The sequence below is a fragment of the Megascapheus bottae genome, chromosome 26 (assembly GCF_031878675.1).
Source record: "Megascapheus bottae isolate mThoBot1 chromosome 26, mThoBot2.hap1, whole genome shotgun sequence".
NCBI classification, from domain to species: Eukaryota; Metazoa; Chordata; class Mammalia; order Rodentia; family Geomyidae; genus Megascapheus; species Megascapheus bottae.
Genome location: NC_143534.1, coordinates 6,084,928 through 6,105,443, shown reverse-complemented (window position 1 = coordinate 6,105,443; position 20,516 = coordinate 6,084,928). Strand labels below are relative to the sequence as shown.

Sequence of the window (20,516 nt, the reverse complement as noted above, 5' to 3'; positions counted from 1 at the left end):
GAAAGTGGTTTTCTTTTAGTAGTCTAGAATACAGCGCATCATTTCATGAGTCTTCACCATCCTGAAATGCTACACTGTAAACACTGTAATTTTCTTAATTGGCTCAAAAACAGTATGGCTTGGTTTCACTTGGTTATTATGATTTTTAAAAACACAAATATATATATTCATATGTACAATACACACATACACACACATTTTGAATCAGGAGGAAAACAAAAACATGCCAATTTTAAAAGGCATCAAAGTAAAAAAATAAAAGCAAATACTAAGAACTACTTTACAATAAAAAAATTAAATAATTAGTAGGATAAATGAATGAAAAATGAGGAATGAATGTGCAGTGAAAAACTAAAGCATTCCAGTTGATAAAAATAAAAGTTTTATCGGTTGGTTGTCTTGTAAGGGAGCTTAGCTTCAATGTACAATTTGAAATATTTCAAATGTATTCCATGTAGGTTTTAGGTGCCAATGTCAAAACATCAAATTTTGTATTCAAAATCACCAGCAGAATTCTAGTATTTGCAAAATTTTAAGTGTTGATGGATAGTCTCATGATGAGTCCAGAATTTGGAGATAAGCCATTTGATTTAATTTAAAAATCTCAGTCTTACTTGCATATTCTTAATAATCCAAGAAAATATCTCTAAAAAAAGTTACACCCCCAGCAATTTTAACAGTAATCTGTATATCTTTAGCTGCCATTAAAAGAAATAATAACCCAACACATATAAAAAACAAAATCCCCAATGAGCCCCACAAAACAAAACAAAAAAGACATACCCCAACTCCAATGCATGAAAATGTTCCAGCTGGTACAATGTAACCCTATGCTCCCACCACAAGAGAAATCTGTACACATTTATAAATAAACAGTCTTTCTGCCAGTTAATACAGTTTCCTTTACACCAGAGTCTCTTTCCGTTTGCCACCTGCCTGGGTTTTGTCCCTCGCTCGGCGGAAACCGGGCTGGGTGCGGTGTGCCTTGACACGCTTGGAGCTGCTTGCTGCTTGCACGCTGAGGCCACACTCCAGTTTGCTCTGGTCCCCTTCTGCCTGCCTCATACCAGGAACCACAGATGCCCTTCTCTGGGCTCCCAGGTTCCCGGCGGACGGGTTGTTCTCCTCGCACTCCTCATGGAGCTCCGGCAAACCCTCTAGCTCTGGGGAGCTGGCGGCCTGTTGAAAAGGGGCAATGGCGGAGCGGATGCAATTGAACCACTGCTGCTTATGGAACACGTCGTTGGCCTGGAGAGTGTACGACTGGCCTGGAGAGGGGTCTTGGAAGCGGACTCTGAAGATATTTTTAGCTGGAAAAAGAAAAGAAAATCACACTTCAGATTGTTTATTCTGGAAAAGTGGTCACACATCTTAGCACAGCCGCTGAGACGTATGGAAGCCGTAGCTCGCTGTTGTCAGACAATTCAATGTGTGTACCAAGTATGGGAAATGGGAAGTGTTTCTTTGGAAAATCCTTAATGGATTTTGTGTGTGTGTGTGTGTGTGTGTGTGTGTGTGTGTGTGTGTGTGTGTGTGTGTGTGTGTGTGTGTGTGTGTGTGTGTGTGTGTGTGTGTATGTTTCCGCCCTCTTTTTTTTTTTTTTTTTTTGCTGGTCCTTGGGCTTGACCTCAGGGTATGGGCATTGTCCCTGCGTGTCTTTAGCTCAAGGCTGGCACCCTGCACCCTGCCACTTGAGCCACAGCTCCATTTCTGACTCTTTGTGATCTGTTGGAGGTAAACGTGTCACCGGCTTTCCTGCTCAGGCAGGCATTTATGTTTCTTTAACTACGTGTACCTTACCTTTATCTGAGTTGCCAAAGGCCCCTCGGAAGGAGCCGCCCATGCGAACGTCACCATCTTGCAGGTCTTCCAGCACCAGCTCTTGGACTGGGATTGGCTGCCGGTAAACCTGGTAGGAGTGACGCTCGTTCCGTGTAACAGGCCGAGTCAGAACCAAGATGTCTTGAAACAGGAAAACATAAAGTTTCTGGAGAAGCGAGAAGCAATGCTTTGTTAACATGGGCTTTGTGACCTTAAATGACAGGTGCTGTTAACAACTCGATTGCTATTGGGAATCCCATCATTTATTTTCTAGACTATCATTTATACATTTCTTCATAAAACTGACTTCAAGACTATGCATGTTTTTTTTTTTTTGCCAGTCCTGGGCTTGGGCTCAGGGTTTGAGCACTGTCCTTGGACTTTCTCAAGGCTAGCATTCTACCACTTGAGCCTCAGCACCACTTCCAGCTTTTTGTTATGTATGTGGTTTACCGAGGAATCGAACCCGAGTCTTCGTGCATGCTAGGCAAGCACGCTACCACTAGGCCAAACTCCCGGCCCCCCAAGACTATGCATGTTTTATTGAAAAACTCAATCTAAGACTATAGAGAGCTTTTTTTTTTTATATTGGGGCTGTCGGCTGGGTAAACAGGCCCCACAAAAACCTCTCAGAAGAAACACCACTTGAAACACCATACTATTCGCAGTTTTCCATTAAGCAGGGGTTAAAATGCATGCTGGTAGTGTTGAAGGCTCTATTTTCACCTTTACAGAACAGTTAGGCCTTGTGATGGAAGCCTGAGGCATCAGATTCAAATTTAAAATAATACTATTCCTTGATTATACTTAATCTTAGCAGGCATTTTGAAATCCAGTCTGCTATGGAAATGCATTAAGTAGTGTTAATGAAGGTAAAGACAGGGACTTACTATGCAGCCTGGGCTGGCCTGTAACCCAGGGTTTTCCTGCCTCGGCCTCTGCAGTGCTAGAATTAGAGGTGTGCCTACCTTGCTTGGCAGGATATACTTTTCCATTAAACCAAGTCATCTCTAGCCACATACAAGGTGACTGAATGCTTTAAAACCGGGGATACTGTGGAGACACTGAAGTCATGATATTTCTTCCACATCTACATAAACCAAATTTTTACTTCATCAAATCTGGTAACATAATCAATAATCTTTCATTGTTATGTTTTTTTCATGAGGCTATGAATTTATTTTCATAAACCTGCCGAAGCAACGTACATACAGGTCCCCCCTACCCCCTAGTCCTGGGGCTTGAACTCAGGGCCTGGATACTGCAAAAAATTTAAGCAAGGAAGAGGAAAGAAAGTAATGGTGTACTTCCTATTAATATCAAATGCACTTACATGTCCATTTTTATTCTTCAGCTCCCCATGGCATAAGAGCACCTTACTCGCTTCGATCCGAGGGTCTTTCTGCTTCTCATCCAGATACTCCAGCTTGTCGATGTAGTATTGACATTCAGATTCGCCTTTCTTCAAGTTGATGTCAGAGAGAACTCCTTGTATAATCAATACCTAAAAACAAAACAATCAGAACACTGATGGAACCAGTTTTCTCACATAAAGTGACAGGACAAAGCTTCAACTTAAAAGCCTAAAGGGACTTTGGAAACCAATGCAGATAAGACCTTCCTTTTACAGATAAAGACATACCTCAGGTGACTGGGTGAGTGAGTTGTTGAGTCATCTGCTACCCAGTAGAAGAGACCAGTTAGATCCAGTCCCTTCACTTATACACACACACAAACATGCGCACATGCGCATGTGCATACATACATGCTAAAGTGTGCTGGATACTTAAAAGCAACAAAATACTTTAATGCTGACTCAATATATGCAAAATATGAAACTATCATTCAACACCTTCCTAAGGGCAGGCAACGTGTTGCATTAATTTGAGAAATAAGAAGCATTCATTCAGCTACTTACTGCTTCCTCCAGAAGCTGGGAATCACTGTGGTCTTTGGGCGTGTGTCTAAGAATTTCTTTTAACAATAAAGGGTATTTGACTAGGCGACTTCGAGGGATATCCAGGAAACTCCAAAGATCTAGTTTTCGGCTGAAGGGAGACTCAAGACACCGCTGGAGGAAGTCTTGAACTCTTGGATCCTGTTTCTTCTGGTCAAGAAGGGCTTTGGCTGCCAGCTGGTTGCTACAGTAGCCTCTGTACGCATTCAAGCCTGGTAACTGAAGAGTGATGGAAAGAAAAGTGTGACACATTTGGTGGAATGTTTTTTAAATTCCCTAACAGAGCTAAATTCAGGTAGGGAGGCATGCCTTCTTCTTTCCCTTTCTCACTCACTACTCTTTTGTGTTGTTTTCAGGCTACCTGAGCAACTTTGCTCACACTTATCACTGGGCCTGATGTTGTGTATGGCCTGACTGGCTGTAAATGCAGGGAAGGTCTCTCATTTCTAGATCCCCCGGAATTACTACTTAGACAGAGCCCTGCAGGGGGGAGGCGCTTCCGCGGTGAAGTCAGAGAATGCAACAGATACATCCCAGCATAGAGTGTGGGAGTTCTGCCAAGCAGACACAGAGCTGCAAACAGATCTGTGACTCAAATGAAACTGTATAGCTAAGAACGTGATTTTCTTTTTTAAGACTGCTACTTATAGATTTGTCTTGATTTAATGCCTTATTGTTTTGTAGAATCAAATTATGGGATCAAATGGATCTGACAGCCATTAGAAATAGCAAGAGGGCAAATCTTTCCAAAATTAACTAACTGGGGCCAGCCTGCTACATACCCAGTTCACAAGAATGTGGCCGATCTGCTCTACTGTCCCGTCAGGCTTGGTGGCTTCTCCTATTCTTGCCAACAAATCTGAAGTGCAAAAAGAGCAGACAGATCAATAATATGTTTATTTAAGGAAATAGGGCAGCACTATATCATTATTTTATGTTGGTTTTAATGTATTACATTTTCTGTATCTTTTAATCGAATATATTTAACATCAGTTCTCTTTGTGTTGTCCCGTATGAATGAAAATGAAGAACAAATCTAACCTTCATGCAGAGGTATATAAGCATCCAGGTCGCCAAATATGTGCTCGAGTTCCTCTTCTGACATGATAGACAACTTTAACATGGGGTCATGGTAGGCCTACCAGAGGGAGACGTGTGTCACACAAGACTGAGCACGGAAAACATGTATGAAAGCACACACTTGAATGGACCTGACACACTAGAGCTACACAGCTTTCATCAAGGGAAGTAAGGTATAAGTTATCCCTGAAGACTCTCCTAATGAATATTCCTTTGAAGAGATGTACATAAAACATCACCTACAATTACCAGTAGGTAATTTTTACTTTCCTTCTTCTAAAGGTTAAGAACGCTCATCTCTAGGATTTATTTTTAAGAATTAGGACAATATTTAAAAAAAAGTTAATACTGACCTTTCTTGCAAGCTTGAGATCCTCAATTAAATCCTGTTCGCCTCGAGACATTTCATATATTGCCTACAAAACACCCAGAAAACATCACAGGTTGTTCCTTCCTCTGACAAATGAAAATCATTTAATGGATATTTACACCATGTAACTGATGTTTTGTACAGGTCTTTATTTAAGTGTCTTGGTCTGAAAACTATAATTCTGGACAGAATCTGAAATAAGGGGTTGCCACATTTTATAATTTTAAGCACTAACTATGTAATTTATGACCACCACCCATCACAGAGTGTTGCTCTCACCATGTGGCCTGGGTTGCTGCTCAAACACAAATTTGCTATAGGGTATTAGTTTGCTGTTCTGGCAAATGGTGTGTTTCAAAAAGGTGTCTTTGTTTCTTAGTACAAGTCAATGAGTATGGCTGTACCTCCTGACGTTTGATCTCTCTGGCGGTTAAAGACTCCTTCATGGTGATGTCTAACATCTCTGACCATAGCACGCTGCTTCTTCTCTTGGTAGGCGTGGGGACTGTTGACCTGTTGAATGGCTTCTGGGCAGAGGCTGGGGATCTGTGCTCTCCACGAAGGGTAAACGACTAAAGGAGAGAGCCAGAAGAGAAAAATGAGAATTGGAGGCTTCAGTAATTGTTTGGTTCCTTTTCTTAAAAAATGTGATCAAAGGGCTGGGAGTTTGGCCTAGTGGTAGAGTGCTTGCCTAGCATGCATGAAGACCAGGGTTCAATTCCTCAGTACCATATACAAAGAAAAGCTGGAAATGGTGCTGTGGCTCAAGTGGCAGAGTGCTAGCCTTGAGGAAAGCCCAAGGACAGTGTTCAGGCCCTGAGATAAAGCCTGGGACTGGCAAAAACAAAACAAAACAAAACAAAAAACCCCAAAAAACAAAGTTTTGAGAGTTTCTCAGTACAACAATTTCAGTGACAATCTATTATTAAAAAACATGATCAATCAAATTTTTGGGAATAAAAACAAATATATCTTTGACATAAGTAGATTAGTGAAATTAAAACACGGTTCTGATAATAATCCTGGCTGGCATATTTCAAAAAGAAAATTTATGTTCAAATAAGCAGTGCAACATGTTTGTACAGCTCCAAGGAAAACACAACTTTCAGGCTTCTAGAAGTCACGTGACTACATCTATCTCTCTTTCCTCTTTTTACCTGTATTGTTTGGCCAAAACGTCTGACAGCTCCATTTCTTACAGGAGAGATTAAGTTTGCCAAGGATGTGACCCGAGCTAGAGGTCGAACTCTTTTATTGCTTGGCTCCTGTGAAAACAAAACGAGATTACACTAAATGTGTGCTTAGGTGCAAGGATTTCATACAAGTCTGAACAAAGTTAAGCCTACTTACAAAACAACATTTGTACCTTGTAAGATAAAGAAACAAGGAACTCTGGAAATGACTGCTGTTTTTTCATGTTAAAATAGAACATGACCAAATAACAGTAGCCTATAATCTCATTCTTAACTATTTTAATTAAGGATAACTTTAAAATAAACATGAGTCAAAAAGTGTTGAAGCCAAGCAGGGAAGTAGTTAAGGAGCTTCCAGGCTCTGGAATCAAATCTTGGCTCTAGCACTTGATGAGGACATGACTTGGGCCTCCACCAGTATCCCACCTTTCCAATATGGCTAATGATCGGTAAAGGGTGAAGAATAGTGTTTGCCACTGAGCAAGTTCTAACAATTGTGATTTTTCTTAAAATATTCCATTCTACATAAACACAGAGCTTCCTAAGTAGTCACTCTCATACTTTATTGACAGAGGAAAAAAACAACAACTTTAGAAGAAATAGCTATTATTCTATGTAATTGCTTTTAAGATATAAATAGTATAGTAAACATATCCCTTAAGCATCTTCAAAACTTGACAAAAAATTTATTATTCTAATTTTACTTCTAGTTATATGGAGGTAGGTCATTGTCATTAGGTGAGTCATAATTACTGAATAAAGAATGACAGATCACATCTACTCCATATACTTTTAATAGAGCATAATTATTGGCATTTTGTACCTTTGAAGCAAAACTGGCATGTATGTAATTAATTTGTTGAGAACTTAGAATATATATTGTTGAATTTGTAATTACTTAAAAATGACTCAAAAAAACCATCAAGGAATTGGAACTACTGAAGAGATTTTGCAGGCAAGCAACGAAAAGGCACAAATTTGATGGCTTTACTAGGTAAAAATTGTATGCTCCCCACCCCTCAATTAACTTCAAAGTAAAACGTTGACTACAAGGCCTCTAATGTGAAAATACTGAATAAGCTGAAGAAGGGATCTGGGAGATGGTGGAGCAGCGCAGGCCAGGAGCAGCAGACACGTGTGATGCCTTACCACACGTCTGTGAGCATGAGTGACACATGCGTGTGCAGGGGCCAGCACAAGACATTCCTTTCCATTTCGTAAAGACAGTACAAAGGGGCTCCTATTTGAATGGAGATAGAATTACCTCACAAAGCTAGACAGGCCATCGCTAACTGGACACAAAGCAGTTGTCAGAAAGTCCTGCCCTGCTCTTTGGAAGCAGACCTCCTGTGAAGCATAACCCACTTAGCTGCCTGCCCCCAAATCATGAAAATATTTCATTTCAATCAAAACACTTTTAGAAAGGTGCTTTTGTTGAGTTTCAAAGGAGAAATTAGTTTAGCTAGGAGGAAAGAATATTTTTGATATTATCAGCTGCAATCAAATAAATGACAAAATTCTTACCTTTATAGAATTTACCACTATTTAAAAATTTTGATATTTAAAATGAAAACGATGTAATTTGCACATTAAATATACATCCATCTAAAGACTGCCTATGAAACAACACAGATTTTTGCTTATGCAGTTTCTTTATGGCGACATTATTATGCTAGGCAGTGTTTAGTGCTTAGGAAGTTCCACAATTCTTCAAAAGTAACTAGAGTCTGCCTTCTCCCCCCAGGACATGTCATTCCTCAGAGTTTAGGAAGAGGGTCAGGAAATGGGCGTGGAAAGGGAGATGAAGATACCTCTGCAGTTCCTGCTACATGTTCTTCAGGGACTCTAGTAACTTCCTGCACAATACAGATCTTCTGTATCTAATCCATATCTGGGTCTGTACCTAATCTTTATCTGCTTAAAGCTTGTGCTTTCTCAAAAACAAAAATGAAAAAAATAATTCACTGAACAAAGTAACTTTAAAAGTGTGATTAGGAATTATAAAGGTATAAGATTGAAAATGCATGCAGATAATATTTTGAAACAAAATTCAGAAAATTCTTGTGGGTAACAAAATATGAGTATTCATGAATCCCCTAAAAGGTAGGGAGAAAAAAATCTGTCTGTCTTAGATTACAGATCAGATTTTGGATTACATGAGCTATAACCAAAAATTGTTTTTCTAAAGTTCCAGGTGAACCATTTTAATGATCTGAATTTAGTTATTAGAACATCAACATCTGCCTTTTAAAACATATTTCTAAGGCATTGTTTTTAAAGGATTGGTATTTTATCTACATTGCTCCTCTCCACAGACCATCCTGTTTTGGAGGTGAGGAAAGAGAAGAGGAAGAAGGATATGTATATCTAATTACCACCAAAAGTGAGGCTCAGAGATGGTACTATTCCATTTGTTTTGGAGTGTTGAGGGCATGATGGAGTGACTATAAGAAGCTTAAAAAAATAATCAGACATGAATACTGAACTATACACTCTGTCTAAAAGACAACCTAAAAACTGTGGGAGTCACAAAAGATATTCAGCAAAGTTTGCACGCTCAAAGAGTTTTCTACTGCAGTCATGGTTCACCCAGGCTAAAGATCACTTGAAGGAGGAGAAAATCCAATGCCCTCAGTAGAAGTTTGTGTTGTTTTCTTAGGTTAATTTTTAACCAGCCTATCTAGTTTAGTCAGTCACATGTGCTATTACATGAAATCTGCTGTGATATCAGGCCTTTGTTTACTTTTCATCATCCACTTAAAGTAAAATCTTATGCCTTAAGACATTTTCTAGGTATTCATAAAAAAATCATAAACTGATTTTGTTGGGATATATCTTGTACATAATCACATGGAAAAATCCTGTTGTGAATTCTGCTTTGTGTATAAAGTTCTTTTGTTTTTCTAATGATGTACTTGGGAGTGCACATTTTGAGGGGGGCCTCTTCTATATGCGATCAAATCAAGATACTTTATTTAAAAAGTCAGTGTGTATCCTACTATTTTTCTACATTTTATGTTAGTAAATAATCTCTCCTGCATGGCAAAAAGTTTAAAACCAGAAGAATAAAGTTGCTTTAAAAAGAAAAATGATCACATGTGATTTCTTCCTTTCCTACTTAAAAAAAAAAAAAAAAACCAACAACACTGAAAATATTTTGGCTGTACTGATAGTTCTAAAACTCCAACAGCATTCTTGTTGTTTTTAAGCTTGGAAATAAAGGTATGTCCAAAACATGATCCATGTCTGCTGCTAGCGAGAAAGACGAACCTTGTCGCCCCCCAAATGACTAATTTCCAGTGTGTGAGCTGACGCCGATGCGTGTTCTACTCAAAATGCTTATAAATTTTAAGAGTATGTAAGCAACAACAAAACAATCAGAAAACCAAGCTCCAAGGCAAACACCACCAAATAAAAAACTTAACTACTAAAAGGTGCCCTTGTGCGTATAGCGAACACTGAGGTACATAATACAGCCTCAGCGCACGTTCAAAACGTACAATTCGTTTTGACAGGTCTCTAGCCACTCACCACTACCATCCGGAGGGGGAAGGCACCAGCGTGCGGTAAGATCGAGTGAAATGGCAGAAAGTAATTCTACTGATTAAAAGTGCCACCCTAACTCAGACAACAAAAGCCCAGGAGGCGGCACTCGGTGGACTTGGGAGCGCGCTCCGGGCCGGCCGGGCGGGCGGGCGGCGGGGCGGGCGCTCGGTCCCCAGCCTTCACCTGGATGGGTGGCACACATCCAGCCCAGCCCAGCCCAGGACCCGCACATGGAGGTGCCGGGGGGGGGGACGCGATGCGCACTCTCTGCTGATAAACCTATTTCTATAAACTTAGACCGCACTTCCCGGCCCTTCTCGAGCACGCACTAGAAGCCCCTGGACGAGTTCCTCGGTCAGGGCGCAGCCGGCCCGCCGGTCGGGCGGCGCGGGGCACGGCGGGGCGGCGGCGGGGGCCGGCAGGGCAGCCCGGCCGCCCCGCGGTCTTACCTCCTGCTCGCGGAAGGACTGGTGGTTCACGTCGAGGACTCGGATGGTCCTTTTGATAGGCAGGAGACCTCCGATCTCGTCATGCGCCACCATGCTTTACCGCGGGGCCTTCCACCCTCGGGGAGGTCCGCACGTGAGTCAGCCCCGCTGGAAGCGCGGTCGGGGCCCCGGGCTGTCGTCGGGGAGCTCGGCCGCGCGCAGCAGCCCTGCGCCCATGCCTCCTGCCCGAGCTGGGAGCCGCCTCTGCGGCGGGAGGCCGGGGCCGGCGCCGACCTCAGCGCTGGGGGCGGGGCCCCCGCCGCGCCCCGCCCCGGGGCGGGGCCTCCGCCCACGTGACCGCCCTGACGGACAGCCGCACACCTAGGCGGGCGTGGCCGGGAGGGAGGGCGGAGGCTCTGACTGAGGTTATGGCTGCTGTAAGGAGGGAAGGGATTATTTAAATTTCCCTAGCCCAGCACTACTTCCTGGGAAGGCTGCGAGTCCACCAGCAGTCCTGTACCCACCGCAGCCCCTCCGGACATCACCCCCAGGGGCATCACCCCAGGAGGAGACCCTCCACAGCCAGGGCCAGCCCGGCTCTCAGGAGGGTCTGCGCGCGGTGGGGGGCACTTTCCCCCCATGAACCACCCAGGAGCTGAAGCGAGGCTGCGCCTCGAGCGGTAGGCAGGGCGCTGGCCTGGAGCAGGTCTTGAGTTCAAGTCCCACGTCTAGTGTACACACACACACACTACCAACGAAACCCCACCAGACAGTGAAACACAAGACACACTGACGGTCCTGCTCTTAATCAACGCCCTAAGGTAATCACGGCCACCCCTTTACTACGACGGAGGAAACACATGCAGCGGCGGTCCCGGGGTTCCTGCTTCATCGGTGGCTGAAAGGACATTTTTCATCTGGTCTGTTCAAGGCTATTGCAATACATCTCTCAGAAAGAGAGGAACAAACGCAGACAGCCTCTTGCAGGAAGCAGCACTGTGGCGACAAGGGTCAGAGCACTAGCCTGGAGTGGAAAAGCTCAGGGACACTGCCTGGTCCCTGAGGTTAAACCCTAGGACCCCGAAAGAAACCTATCTTTAGCGTATTTTGTGATAGTCAAGGGCTCAGTAAGTACGAGTTGAAAGCCAGTGATTTAATAGTAGAGAAGGTCCTATATCCGTGTTCACTAAATAACACTTTTGTTTCTATTAAAGTACGAAACCGCAAAAAGTCGAGACTAGCTACCTTACTTTATACTAAGCGCAGAGTGGGTAAAAGAGGCAGACTACATCCAGTTGTTTCTGCTACGTAAGAGGTCTTATTTCAAACAACAGGTTATGAAGATCAACTGTTTACACAACGTTGGCCAATAGCACAGCAGGGGGCACATGTTGGTATCTTTTCCTTATGTAAAAAAAAGTCTAAAACTATAAACTTAAAAACTTAGCTGACCTATCTAAAAATTAACAGGGCAGTATCATAAAAGGATCCACTTTTTGATAGAAATCAGATTTCCAAACAAAAGTTACTTATATTCCGTGCTCTGCTTGCAAGGCACTTTTAATACTTTTCTTCTTTTAAAAAATGAAAGCGGTAAAGAGAAAGAAAATTGTTTGGTTTTGAATACATTAAAGGGACTGTCTTTCTACAGAAAAAGGACTGTTGAACTAACATTTTCCTGTGAAAAATGGCTTAGAATACAAGAATAAATGTGAGCTTGAGAATAATTGGTACTTTTTAAGGTATAATTTTCATTTTCTTTTATAGGAAAGTGACAAGTAGTTGGAAAGCCAACAAGTAGTTGGACTAGGAAAGCCAATTTATGACCAAAGAGAAAACAAACTAAGTTCTCTGCCGCCCTCTATAGGGGATACTGTGAAACGCAGTGGTCAGTCTGTCCAACTTTGTTACTCCAGTAACTTTTACTTACTTGCCTGCAATACAGGTGAGTACACAAACGACTTTCAATCTGTAGTAAAAATTGTATCTTTAACCCTTAGCCAGTCTTCATGTTTTGTACAGGAAACCTGCTTTATTCATGTAATCTTGACCAAATATGGTAAAAAATGAAGTGAAAAGCAATCAAAAGGAAATTTAACAACGAAATTTTAAATTCTAGTGCATGCTCATGTGATCATGAGGATCTAGGTCTTGTGTCACCATCAGTTCTGTTTAAGTTGTCATGCCCTTATGTACTCTTAATTGTGTGAAAATATGCCTCTCCCAGAGCTGGTGTCCTCAACATAAGGCAAAAGTTATGAAAACACTCCCAAGTCAGAAAGAGTATGTAAAATACTTAATTTAAGTGATTAAGTAGAAACTTCAAATTTGTTGAGAGGTCGCATGCCTTTGGTGGAAAGTGGGTGGTATTATAGGGAAAATAACCCCAGCATCTGAAGTATTTTGAAACAAACAGCATAAAATAGGATCTAGTTTTTGGTGAGCAGTATCAAAAGATACAACAGTAAGTCTTAAGACAGTAATGTAGCCTACTTTATGTGGTTTCAATTTACAGATGCTGACTATACAGTACAGTAGATTAAGTTTAGAGCAGGGAATCATATGTAGTCTTTCTTCAATGGAGGTATCCTTGGAACCCTGACACAAGCAGGTTACTATACTATGAGATTAGACAAAAAGTAAAAATCATATGTGGCCAGGTGCCAGAGGCTCAGGCCTCTAATCATAGCTACTCAGGATGCTGAGATCTGAGGATAGTGGTTTAAAGCCAGCCTAGGCAAGGAAGTCTGTGAGATAAATATCTCTGATTAGTTACCCCCAAAGCTGGAAGTGGAGCTGTCGTTCAAGTGGTACAGCATCAGCCTTGGGCAAAAAAGATGAGTTCAAGTCCTGGGACTGGCACCAAAAAAAAATTATATGTATATGAAAAAATTGTATTTAGAGTACAATATTTGAATTTTCCTAAGAAAACTGTGTTCTATTTTAAAACTCTAAAGTTAAAATAACAAATATCTACTGAACATCCCACTAAAAATAGATGAATTAAAATAGAATTTATGATCTTACTAAAAAAGGAAGCACTGACTAAAAAACATTTTGAGAAACTAGAGTTCCAAAATATTTAGTAATAAGTCAAAAAGAAACCACATAAAAAGGCAGATACATTTGGACTGAATAATTCAATTGAAATGAATGACAAAGTTAATTTGGGATTTGAATTTAAAAAGTTACATGGGTTAAAAAATGCAAGTGGCTCCATTGCATTTTGGAAAAGATGAGTGCAGTAAAAAGAAAAGATCTGAAGTCAGGGCCTTGTGCTGGCACAGGCTGCTTGCTTGGCTGATACGCTATCACTTTAGCATTATTTATTTCATTATGTTTTCTTACGTATAAGGTGTTGTAGGTAATCAGTACATTTCCTTTTTAGACAATGTCATCCTTTCCTGCGCTTTCCTCCAGTTCTCCCCTTCTACCCCTGCTTGTAAGTTATATAATTTTCCATAGTATACTGAAGAGCATGATTGAGCATTATTTTTAATGTGAAAAAATTAGAAATATAGCAAATTGCCATTCTCAAGGGATTAAGTCGATTATGGTATTTTAATACTGCAGAATACTGTATAGCAATCAAGAATAATTAGGTAAGCCTTTTATGTCCTGGTAAGTTATAGCACAGGTACCTTATGATCTGTTATATGAAGTTATTATGTGCAAGTACATAAATAAAAAAGAACCTAGATTCACATCACTTAGTAACTGGTTGCTTCAAGGAAAGAAGCAATAAAAGAGGTACCAAACTTAGAAATTTTGAAGGATAAGAGAGGCCCATTTTTGGCTGGCTGACAAACGTTAATTTATAATATCTATGCTAAAAATTATAGCAATTAAAATAATCCAGTAGATCCAATGTCAATATACTCTGCTACAATTAGACTAGATTTAACAGAAAGCAGAAGCAGCCTTCACCAGACTGCATAAGGTGGTAGTAGTGACACAGGTTTACAATTTCTCGAATACCCTCATAAAAGCACACAAAAACAGGGTAAGCAAACATCCTCCCTGCCAATTCTGTATGTATAACACCAAGAGACAAGCCAAAATACAAGTTAGTGTGGATAAAGAAATTTTAACACCTACGTGGTTTAAGAGAAGAAACAAACACCTCAAGCATCTGTGAGATCTGAGTACCGAGGGGAATCCTCAAATTCTCAAGAGGTATTTGCTGCAGGGCCTTGTGAGAACAGCTGAATCTGGGAGTAAGGGTGACAGTAAGGGACTCAGGGCTAGAACATGTCAGTCTTGGTGGTATATTCCAGTACGTGGGAGGTTTAGGGGGAGGACTGTGAGTTTGACACTGGCCTGTGCTATGTCGTGAGTCCAGAGCTATGATCTGATGTGAAGCATACCTAAAAAGATTCATGTTGTCCTGTCCTACTGGTCTGCATGCATGCACCAAAGTGCTACAGCACAGAGCATTGCCTCTTTAAGGAAGAGTTTCACTGGTGCTTTCACCACTCCCTCTGCTGTCTCTTGTCTTTGTATATGCGATGGCCCTGGCTCTTAAAGCATCTGTGCTTGTTACAGCCTAATACAGTTTAAGGGTAGTCTCACCCTTATTTTATTTTTTTTAACCAAAAAGTGAAAGAGCAAAAAGAGGGCACCTACGAGCCAAAATTATTCAGTTTTGCACAAAGCCTTCTCCCCTCCAAACACAGCACTCCTCATTCTTCCTGCAAATTTCAAAGTGTAGCAGGACAGCAAGGCTTACCTTCAGATCAAGGCTGCTAAGGCTCACAACGTCATCATCCTTATCTTTTCGTTTTCTTTTCTACAGGAAGAAAACAAAAAGCATTCAACCCTTTTATGTAAGTACACATGACTCCATCAAACAAAGACTCCATATAATCAGAAAAATCAGTCATCAAGTTAAGCCTTTGGCTGTCTGCACAAGGAAATTATTTTGGTGTGAGTACTGTAAGTAATTTGGTCATGTGAAATGATTCCACCTTAGTAAAAAACTCAAGTGAAATTTTCAGAATAGAACTACTATATAAGTCAAGGGTATAGAAAGGCCACCTACTCTGTAGAGTAGATTTTAGCAATCATTCAGCTCTGATCCCATATGTAACAAAACTGTGTGTATTTATCTATCATTTCTGGTTCTTTTTTTAAAAAATCATGTTTGTTGTATGGAAATTCTGCATAAACTCCCTTATGTATCACTTCATTATCCCACCCCTCAAAACAACTTTTCACATCAGCAATAGTAAGAATGACCTTAGCCCGAGACCTAGCAAACAACATAATGTAATAATAGAATGGTGAAAATCTTACTTTTAAATGCTGATTCAACATAAACAAGAAAAACAAGAGGTATCCAAATTAGGGAGAGGCAGAATGATGGCATTACATTAGATAATGTAATTATCTACACTGAATGTCCAACAGAGTATTATTAGCAGCTACTGAACTAATGGAAGATTTCAAGGTAGGAGTTATAACAGGACTCTAAACATTCACACAATGAAATCAAAATTCTCTTTGTCAAGCTATTCCAAAGTACAGGTGACTATGCTATATAACAGAGTAAAAGACAACCAAAGCATCAATTCTATCCATCACCTTGAAATAAAAACCCATTTATGCCAGGAGCTGGTGACTCACATCTCTAATTCGAGCTAGTCAGGAGGCTAAGATCTGAAGATCACAGTTTGAAGTAAGTCTGGGCAAGAAAGTCTGTGAGCTGGAAGTGGAGCTGTGGCTCAAGTGGTAGAGCACTAACTTTGAGCCAACAAGCTCAGGACAGTCAGTGCCCAGGCCTGGAGTTCAAGCCCCAGGACTCACACCAAAAACAAAATTAAAAAAACCCAAGTATGTACTCACCAAACTAAAATCCCAGTGGGGGCCAGGTGTTAAGAATGTGAAGGAACTTCCTCTCCGAAGTGGGTATCTGTTAATATAAAATTAAAGTAATAAATACACAGAGTAACTCTAGTTTAATAAGGCAATATACAGATTAAAAAAACCCAGTGATTTTCATAGTTTTAAAACCAGTAGAAAAGTAGCCAGATTATAGTAATTCAGTATCCTCGGGAAGTGGGACAGCACTTGAAATAAAGCAGAGGATAGGCTTTGGACACTTGCAGAAACTTTACAATAAGAATCTATATAAAATTAATGAACAGATTACTTGAAAAAGCAATTCGCCAAACCAAGAAAAATTTATCTTAGCAACATGTACACACATCAGTAATATGAAATCTATTGGTATAACAGTTTGCATTAATATGCTAGATAAAAACAGCAAGTAAACTTTTTTTTTTTTGGTGGGCCACAGGGCTTGAACTCAGCCTGGGTGCTGTCCCTGAGTTTTTCAGCTCAAGGCTACCGCCCCACTCTTGAGCCAAGCCCCACTTCCCATTTTCTAGAGGTTAATTGGAGGTAAGAGTCTCAGGTCCTTTTGTGCCTGGGCTGGCTTTGAACCTTGATCCTCAGATCTCAGCCTCCTGAGTAGCTAGGATTACAGGTGTAAACCACCGTGCCCACTGCAAATAAACTTTTAAGGTAAAAAAGCTGATAAAACTAAACACTTACTATAAAAGAAAAGATGTTCTTCACAAACAAAATCTAAGAGTATGTTATCTGCATCCCCGTTGCAATCTCTTTAAACATTATAACTTATAAAATAAAAATCTTTGACTAATACACTCAGACAAAAGTCTAAAGTTCTTTGGAGATTTTTTTTTTGTATTTTCTTTGCATTCAACATAAAGAAAAAAGGAAGAAAATCTTATGACAAAATGAAACCTAGACACAGATCTTGATGTTTCCATATTTATAAAACATGTAGAAAGTCATAGTACCCAGGCTAGTATGGGAGAGAGTTCATAATTATACTTATTGCTAACCACTTCAGAGGCAAAGGAATGCAAAACAGAAGTGGAAGAACAGATATTTTTCTCTGTGGCAATAAATGAAGAGCCACCAAATGAAAAAGGCAAGGGCTATGTGAACTTACTGTAGCAAGGGCGTTAGCTAGCATTCCTAGCACACTGACCAAGATCCAAGACAGGTAGAGGAATGTGCAACTCTGTAGGGGATGGAATTGGAGGCTCAAACATGACCTGATCAGAGGGTGCCCTATGGAAAGCTGTCAGTGAGCTGGCTAAGTGCAGGGATCCGGTGGCAGGCTACTGGATTGGTTCCAAGAAGGAAGCATAACAAAATTCAGAAGTTGGCAGTTATCAATGAAGTCCTGACTATTTCAGGCCAACTGATATATAACTTATTTAGTTCCCTGCGTCAGGCCAGGGATGGAAGAAGGTAAAGTGGTCAGAAGAGCAGTTAGGAGGCTGTTCCAGTGCTGCTGAGGAGGTGAGGGAGCACACCGAAGCACACTGCTCCAATGCTGGTCTCAGAACAGCTGATTAGACAGAGGGTGCAATGCAAAAGTGTCAGGAGAGACTGCCTTTCCTCCCTCTCTGCACCCATCTGGTTCCCTCCAAGGGTCCTGATTCAGGAAAATAAATCCCTACAAACAGACATTAGAGGTAAATACAGAAAGATCTCAAGATACGTGAGACATTCATTTCCCAGTGATCAAAACCCAAGCCTTGTTACTTATAGAATTCAAAATATTTCATTTGCTTATCATTTTAGGTTCACTTTAGACAAGTCATCTGAAATAAACTGTAATTGGCATCACTTAATACAAAAGTAGTTACAAATGATAAAAATGATGGGGAGTATAGGATGTCTTCATCATGAATGTATAGATCACATTTTTAATCCTATGTTTTTTCTACTTTAATAGTTCTGGGGTTTGAACTAATGGTCTCATAATTGCTAGGTAAACATTGCATTACCTAAGTGACACCTCCAGTACATGACACTTTAGAAAGTGCTATTGTATATACTACACTGAGTACCAACAGTCAGGATGGGAAAAGAAGCAGCAGAGATTATTGTTTCATGTAATACTGACCTACAATAGGAAGTGGTATTTACACTGGCACATTTAACTCATTCAGTAAATATTTCTTTTCAGGTATACTTAGAGTTGCAAAGCCTAAGTTATTCATTTATTCAGTAGAAACGATAGTACCGAGCTTAGAACTTGATTGGAAAGTTGGAAAGAAAAATAGCTACTAAGAATTGATAAAGGTAAACAAACAGGGCAAATATTTCCAATTGCATGGTAAGATTCTTTCCAGCACTAACTGCAATCAGCTGTACACTAATGCTATTTTTTCCTCCATTTCAATAGCAAGTTTCTATTTATTCTGGAAACCATGGAACAAGGGCGGGGGGGGGGGGGGGGAACCAAACCTTTTTTGCCTAGAAATCAAGAGTGATAGTACTGACAGCCAAAAAAAATCTTGGAAAGTGACACACTCCTTTTTTATAGGGGTCAGATTGAAAATAAAAAAGCTATTTTAAATCCTGTGGGAAAATTTTTGATTTCATGAGACATTATGATTATGAGTGCCTTTTTGAGAAGACACACTGGGCAGCCCACAGAGATTGGGGTGGCAAGACAAATGTAGAACCAAAGTGGGCAGTCTTCATCTTTTCTTGAATTTCTCAGGCTGGGAACGTAGCTCAGTGGTGGAGGGGCTGCCTCGCGGGAGCAACAGCCTATATCAGATTCCAGGACCCAAACACCGAATGTAATGGCAATTATTATTCTGTCCATTTGTCTGAATATTTTTTGACCATATATCCATTTACTAACATTAAATCACAACATAAAATAAGCTGACATTAAGTCACAACATAAAATACACTAATAGTATAAATCTTGTGCAGTTGTGTAGTTCATTGTTTTTAACTCAACTGTGATTTCTCCCTAGCCTCTAATACTTCCTTCCTTATTACTTAATGTGCTTCCAAACTATGTGTTTTTACACTAAATTGGCCTTAGTATTAGTAAAAGTGTAATTTGAATGGTAAAGATGCTGTTCAAAACCAGTCATCTTGTTAATTTTTAAAAAATTTTGCTTTGAAAAAAGTTAAGATAAGGTTTCCTTTAGACAGTCCTGGAATTTGCTGTGTAGCTCAGGTTGTCCTGGATCTTGGGATTCTCTTCCTGCCTCAGCCTCCCTAACGTGGATTCTCCGTGCTTGGAACACCGTTTCCCCCAGTTTGATGGTCCCCTGTCTGTTGTCCTTCAGATCTGTGCTCCAGTTTCATGACTTTTAAAAGACTTTCTGTACCATCTTGTGTATTCCCCTCACTGCAACCTTAGTTCACTTTACAATGAGACACCTGGCATGTTCCGTATTTACCTGATTACTGTTCCATAATGAATTCCCACGGCGAGCTATGTGCTGGTGGCTCAGGCCTGCGATCCTAGCAATACAGAATACTACCACCTATGAGAAGGTGGCGATCTTAAGTTCGAGGTTCAAAGCCAGACTGGGCAGGGAAGTTCATGAGACTCCCGATTAGCCAGCAAAAAGATGGAACTGGAGCTGCTGCTCACGTGGTAACGTGCCAGCCTTGAGAAGAGAAGGTCGGGCGAGTGTGAGGGGCAGGCCCCCAATTCAAGCCCCCAACCAGAATGACCACGATGGAGAGCGGGTGCCATGGCTGCAGAGCACTCCCGAGATGCCGGGTCTCCTTCTCCCTGACCTGTGTTCTCCGCCTGAGGGGTGACTTCTTTAATACAGCCAGTGAGGACGCCCAGCTCCACACACCCGAGGGGGGCATCTCCCCGAGTCCCCCCAGTGCCCGGGCCGTGAGTGCAGTCGGCAGGGGCGGAGACCCGGGGGCAGGGCGGGGCGCTGGGGGCCGGGTCGCGGCTCCGGCCCGGCCCTCCCGCGGGGAGCCTGCGGCCGCCCTCCGTCCCCGGGCCCGGGCCGCCGCCCGCCGGGTCCCCGCTCGTCCCCGAGCGCCTCGGGGGGAGTGTCAGCCTCCGGGCGCCCCGGCCTGTCCGTCACCGGACACGCACTTCCGGGCGCCCCCCCCCCGCGGTCCCACCCCCTCCCGGCCTGACCCCCGACCCCTGACCCCCGGACTCACCTCCCGTCCGGCCCCGGCCCTGAGGCGTCCACCGCCGGACCCTCGGCACCATCCTTACTCAGTCCCGAAGCCCGGCGGCTTCGCCTCCGCGGCGGCTTCTGAGCCGTCGGCTCTGGCTCCATACCGCTGGGGAGGGG

General features: G+C 41.7%; 1 protein-coding gene across 2 annotated transcripts; it reads right to left on the bottom strand.

Moving 5' to 3' along the window:
- Positions 1–808: 808 nt before the first annotated feature.
- Positions 809–20,516, bottom strand: Net1 (neuroepithelial cell transforming 1). Of its 2 annotated transcripts, XM_090318826.1 has the most exons (12): positions 20,380–20,516; positions 16,240–16,306; positions 15,125–15,184; positions 6,386–6,493; positions 5,633–5,800; positions 5,212–5,274; positions 4,820–4,916; positions 4,561–4,637; positions 3,740–3,997; positions 3,155–3,325; positions 1,801–1,987; positions 809–1,310 (listed from the first exon to the last, which is right to left on the bottom strand). In XM_090318826.1, exons 1-12 carry the CDS (start codon positions 20,499–20,501, stop codon positions 904–906), a joined length of 1,785 nt encoding a protein of 594 aa, XP_090174952.1. In that variant the 5' UTR covers positions 20,502–20,516; the 3' UTR covers positions 809–903. The 2 variants fall into 2 exon arrangements, with proteins under 2 accessions (XP_090174952.1, XP_090174953.1); XM_090318827.1 differs by lacking the exons at positions 15,125–15,184; positions 16,240–16,306; positions 20,380–20,516 and adding an exon at positions 10,417–10,664.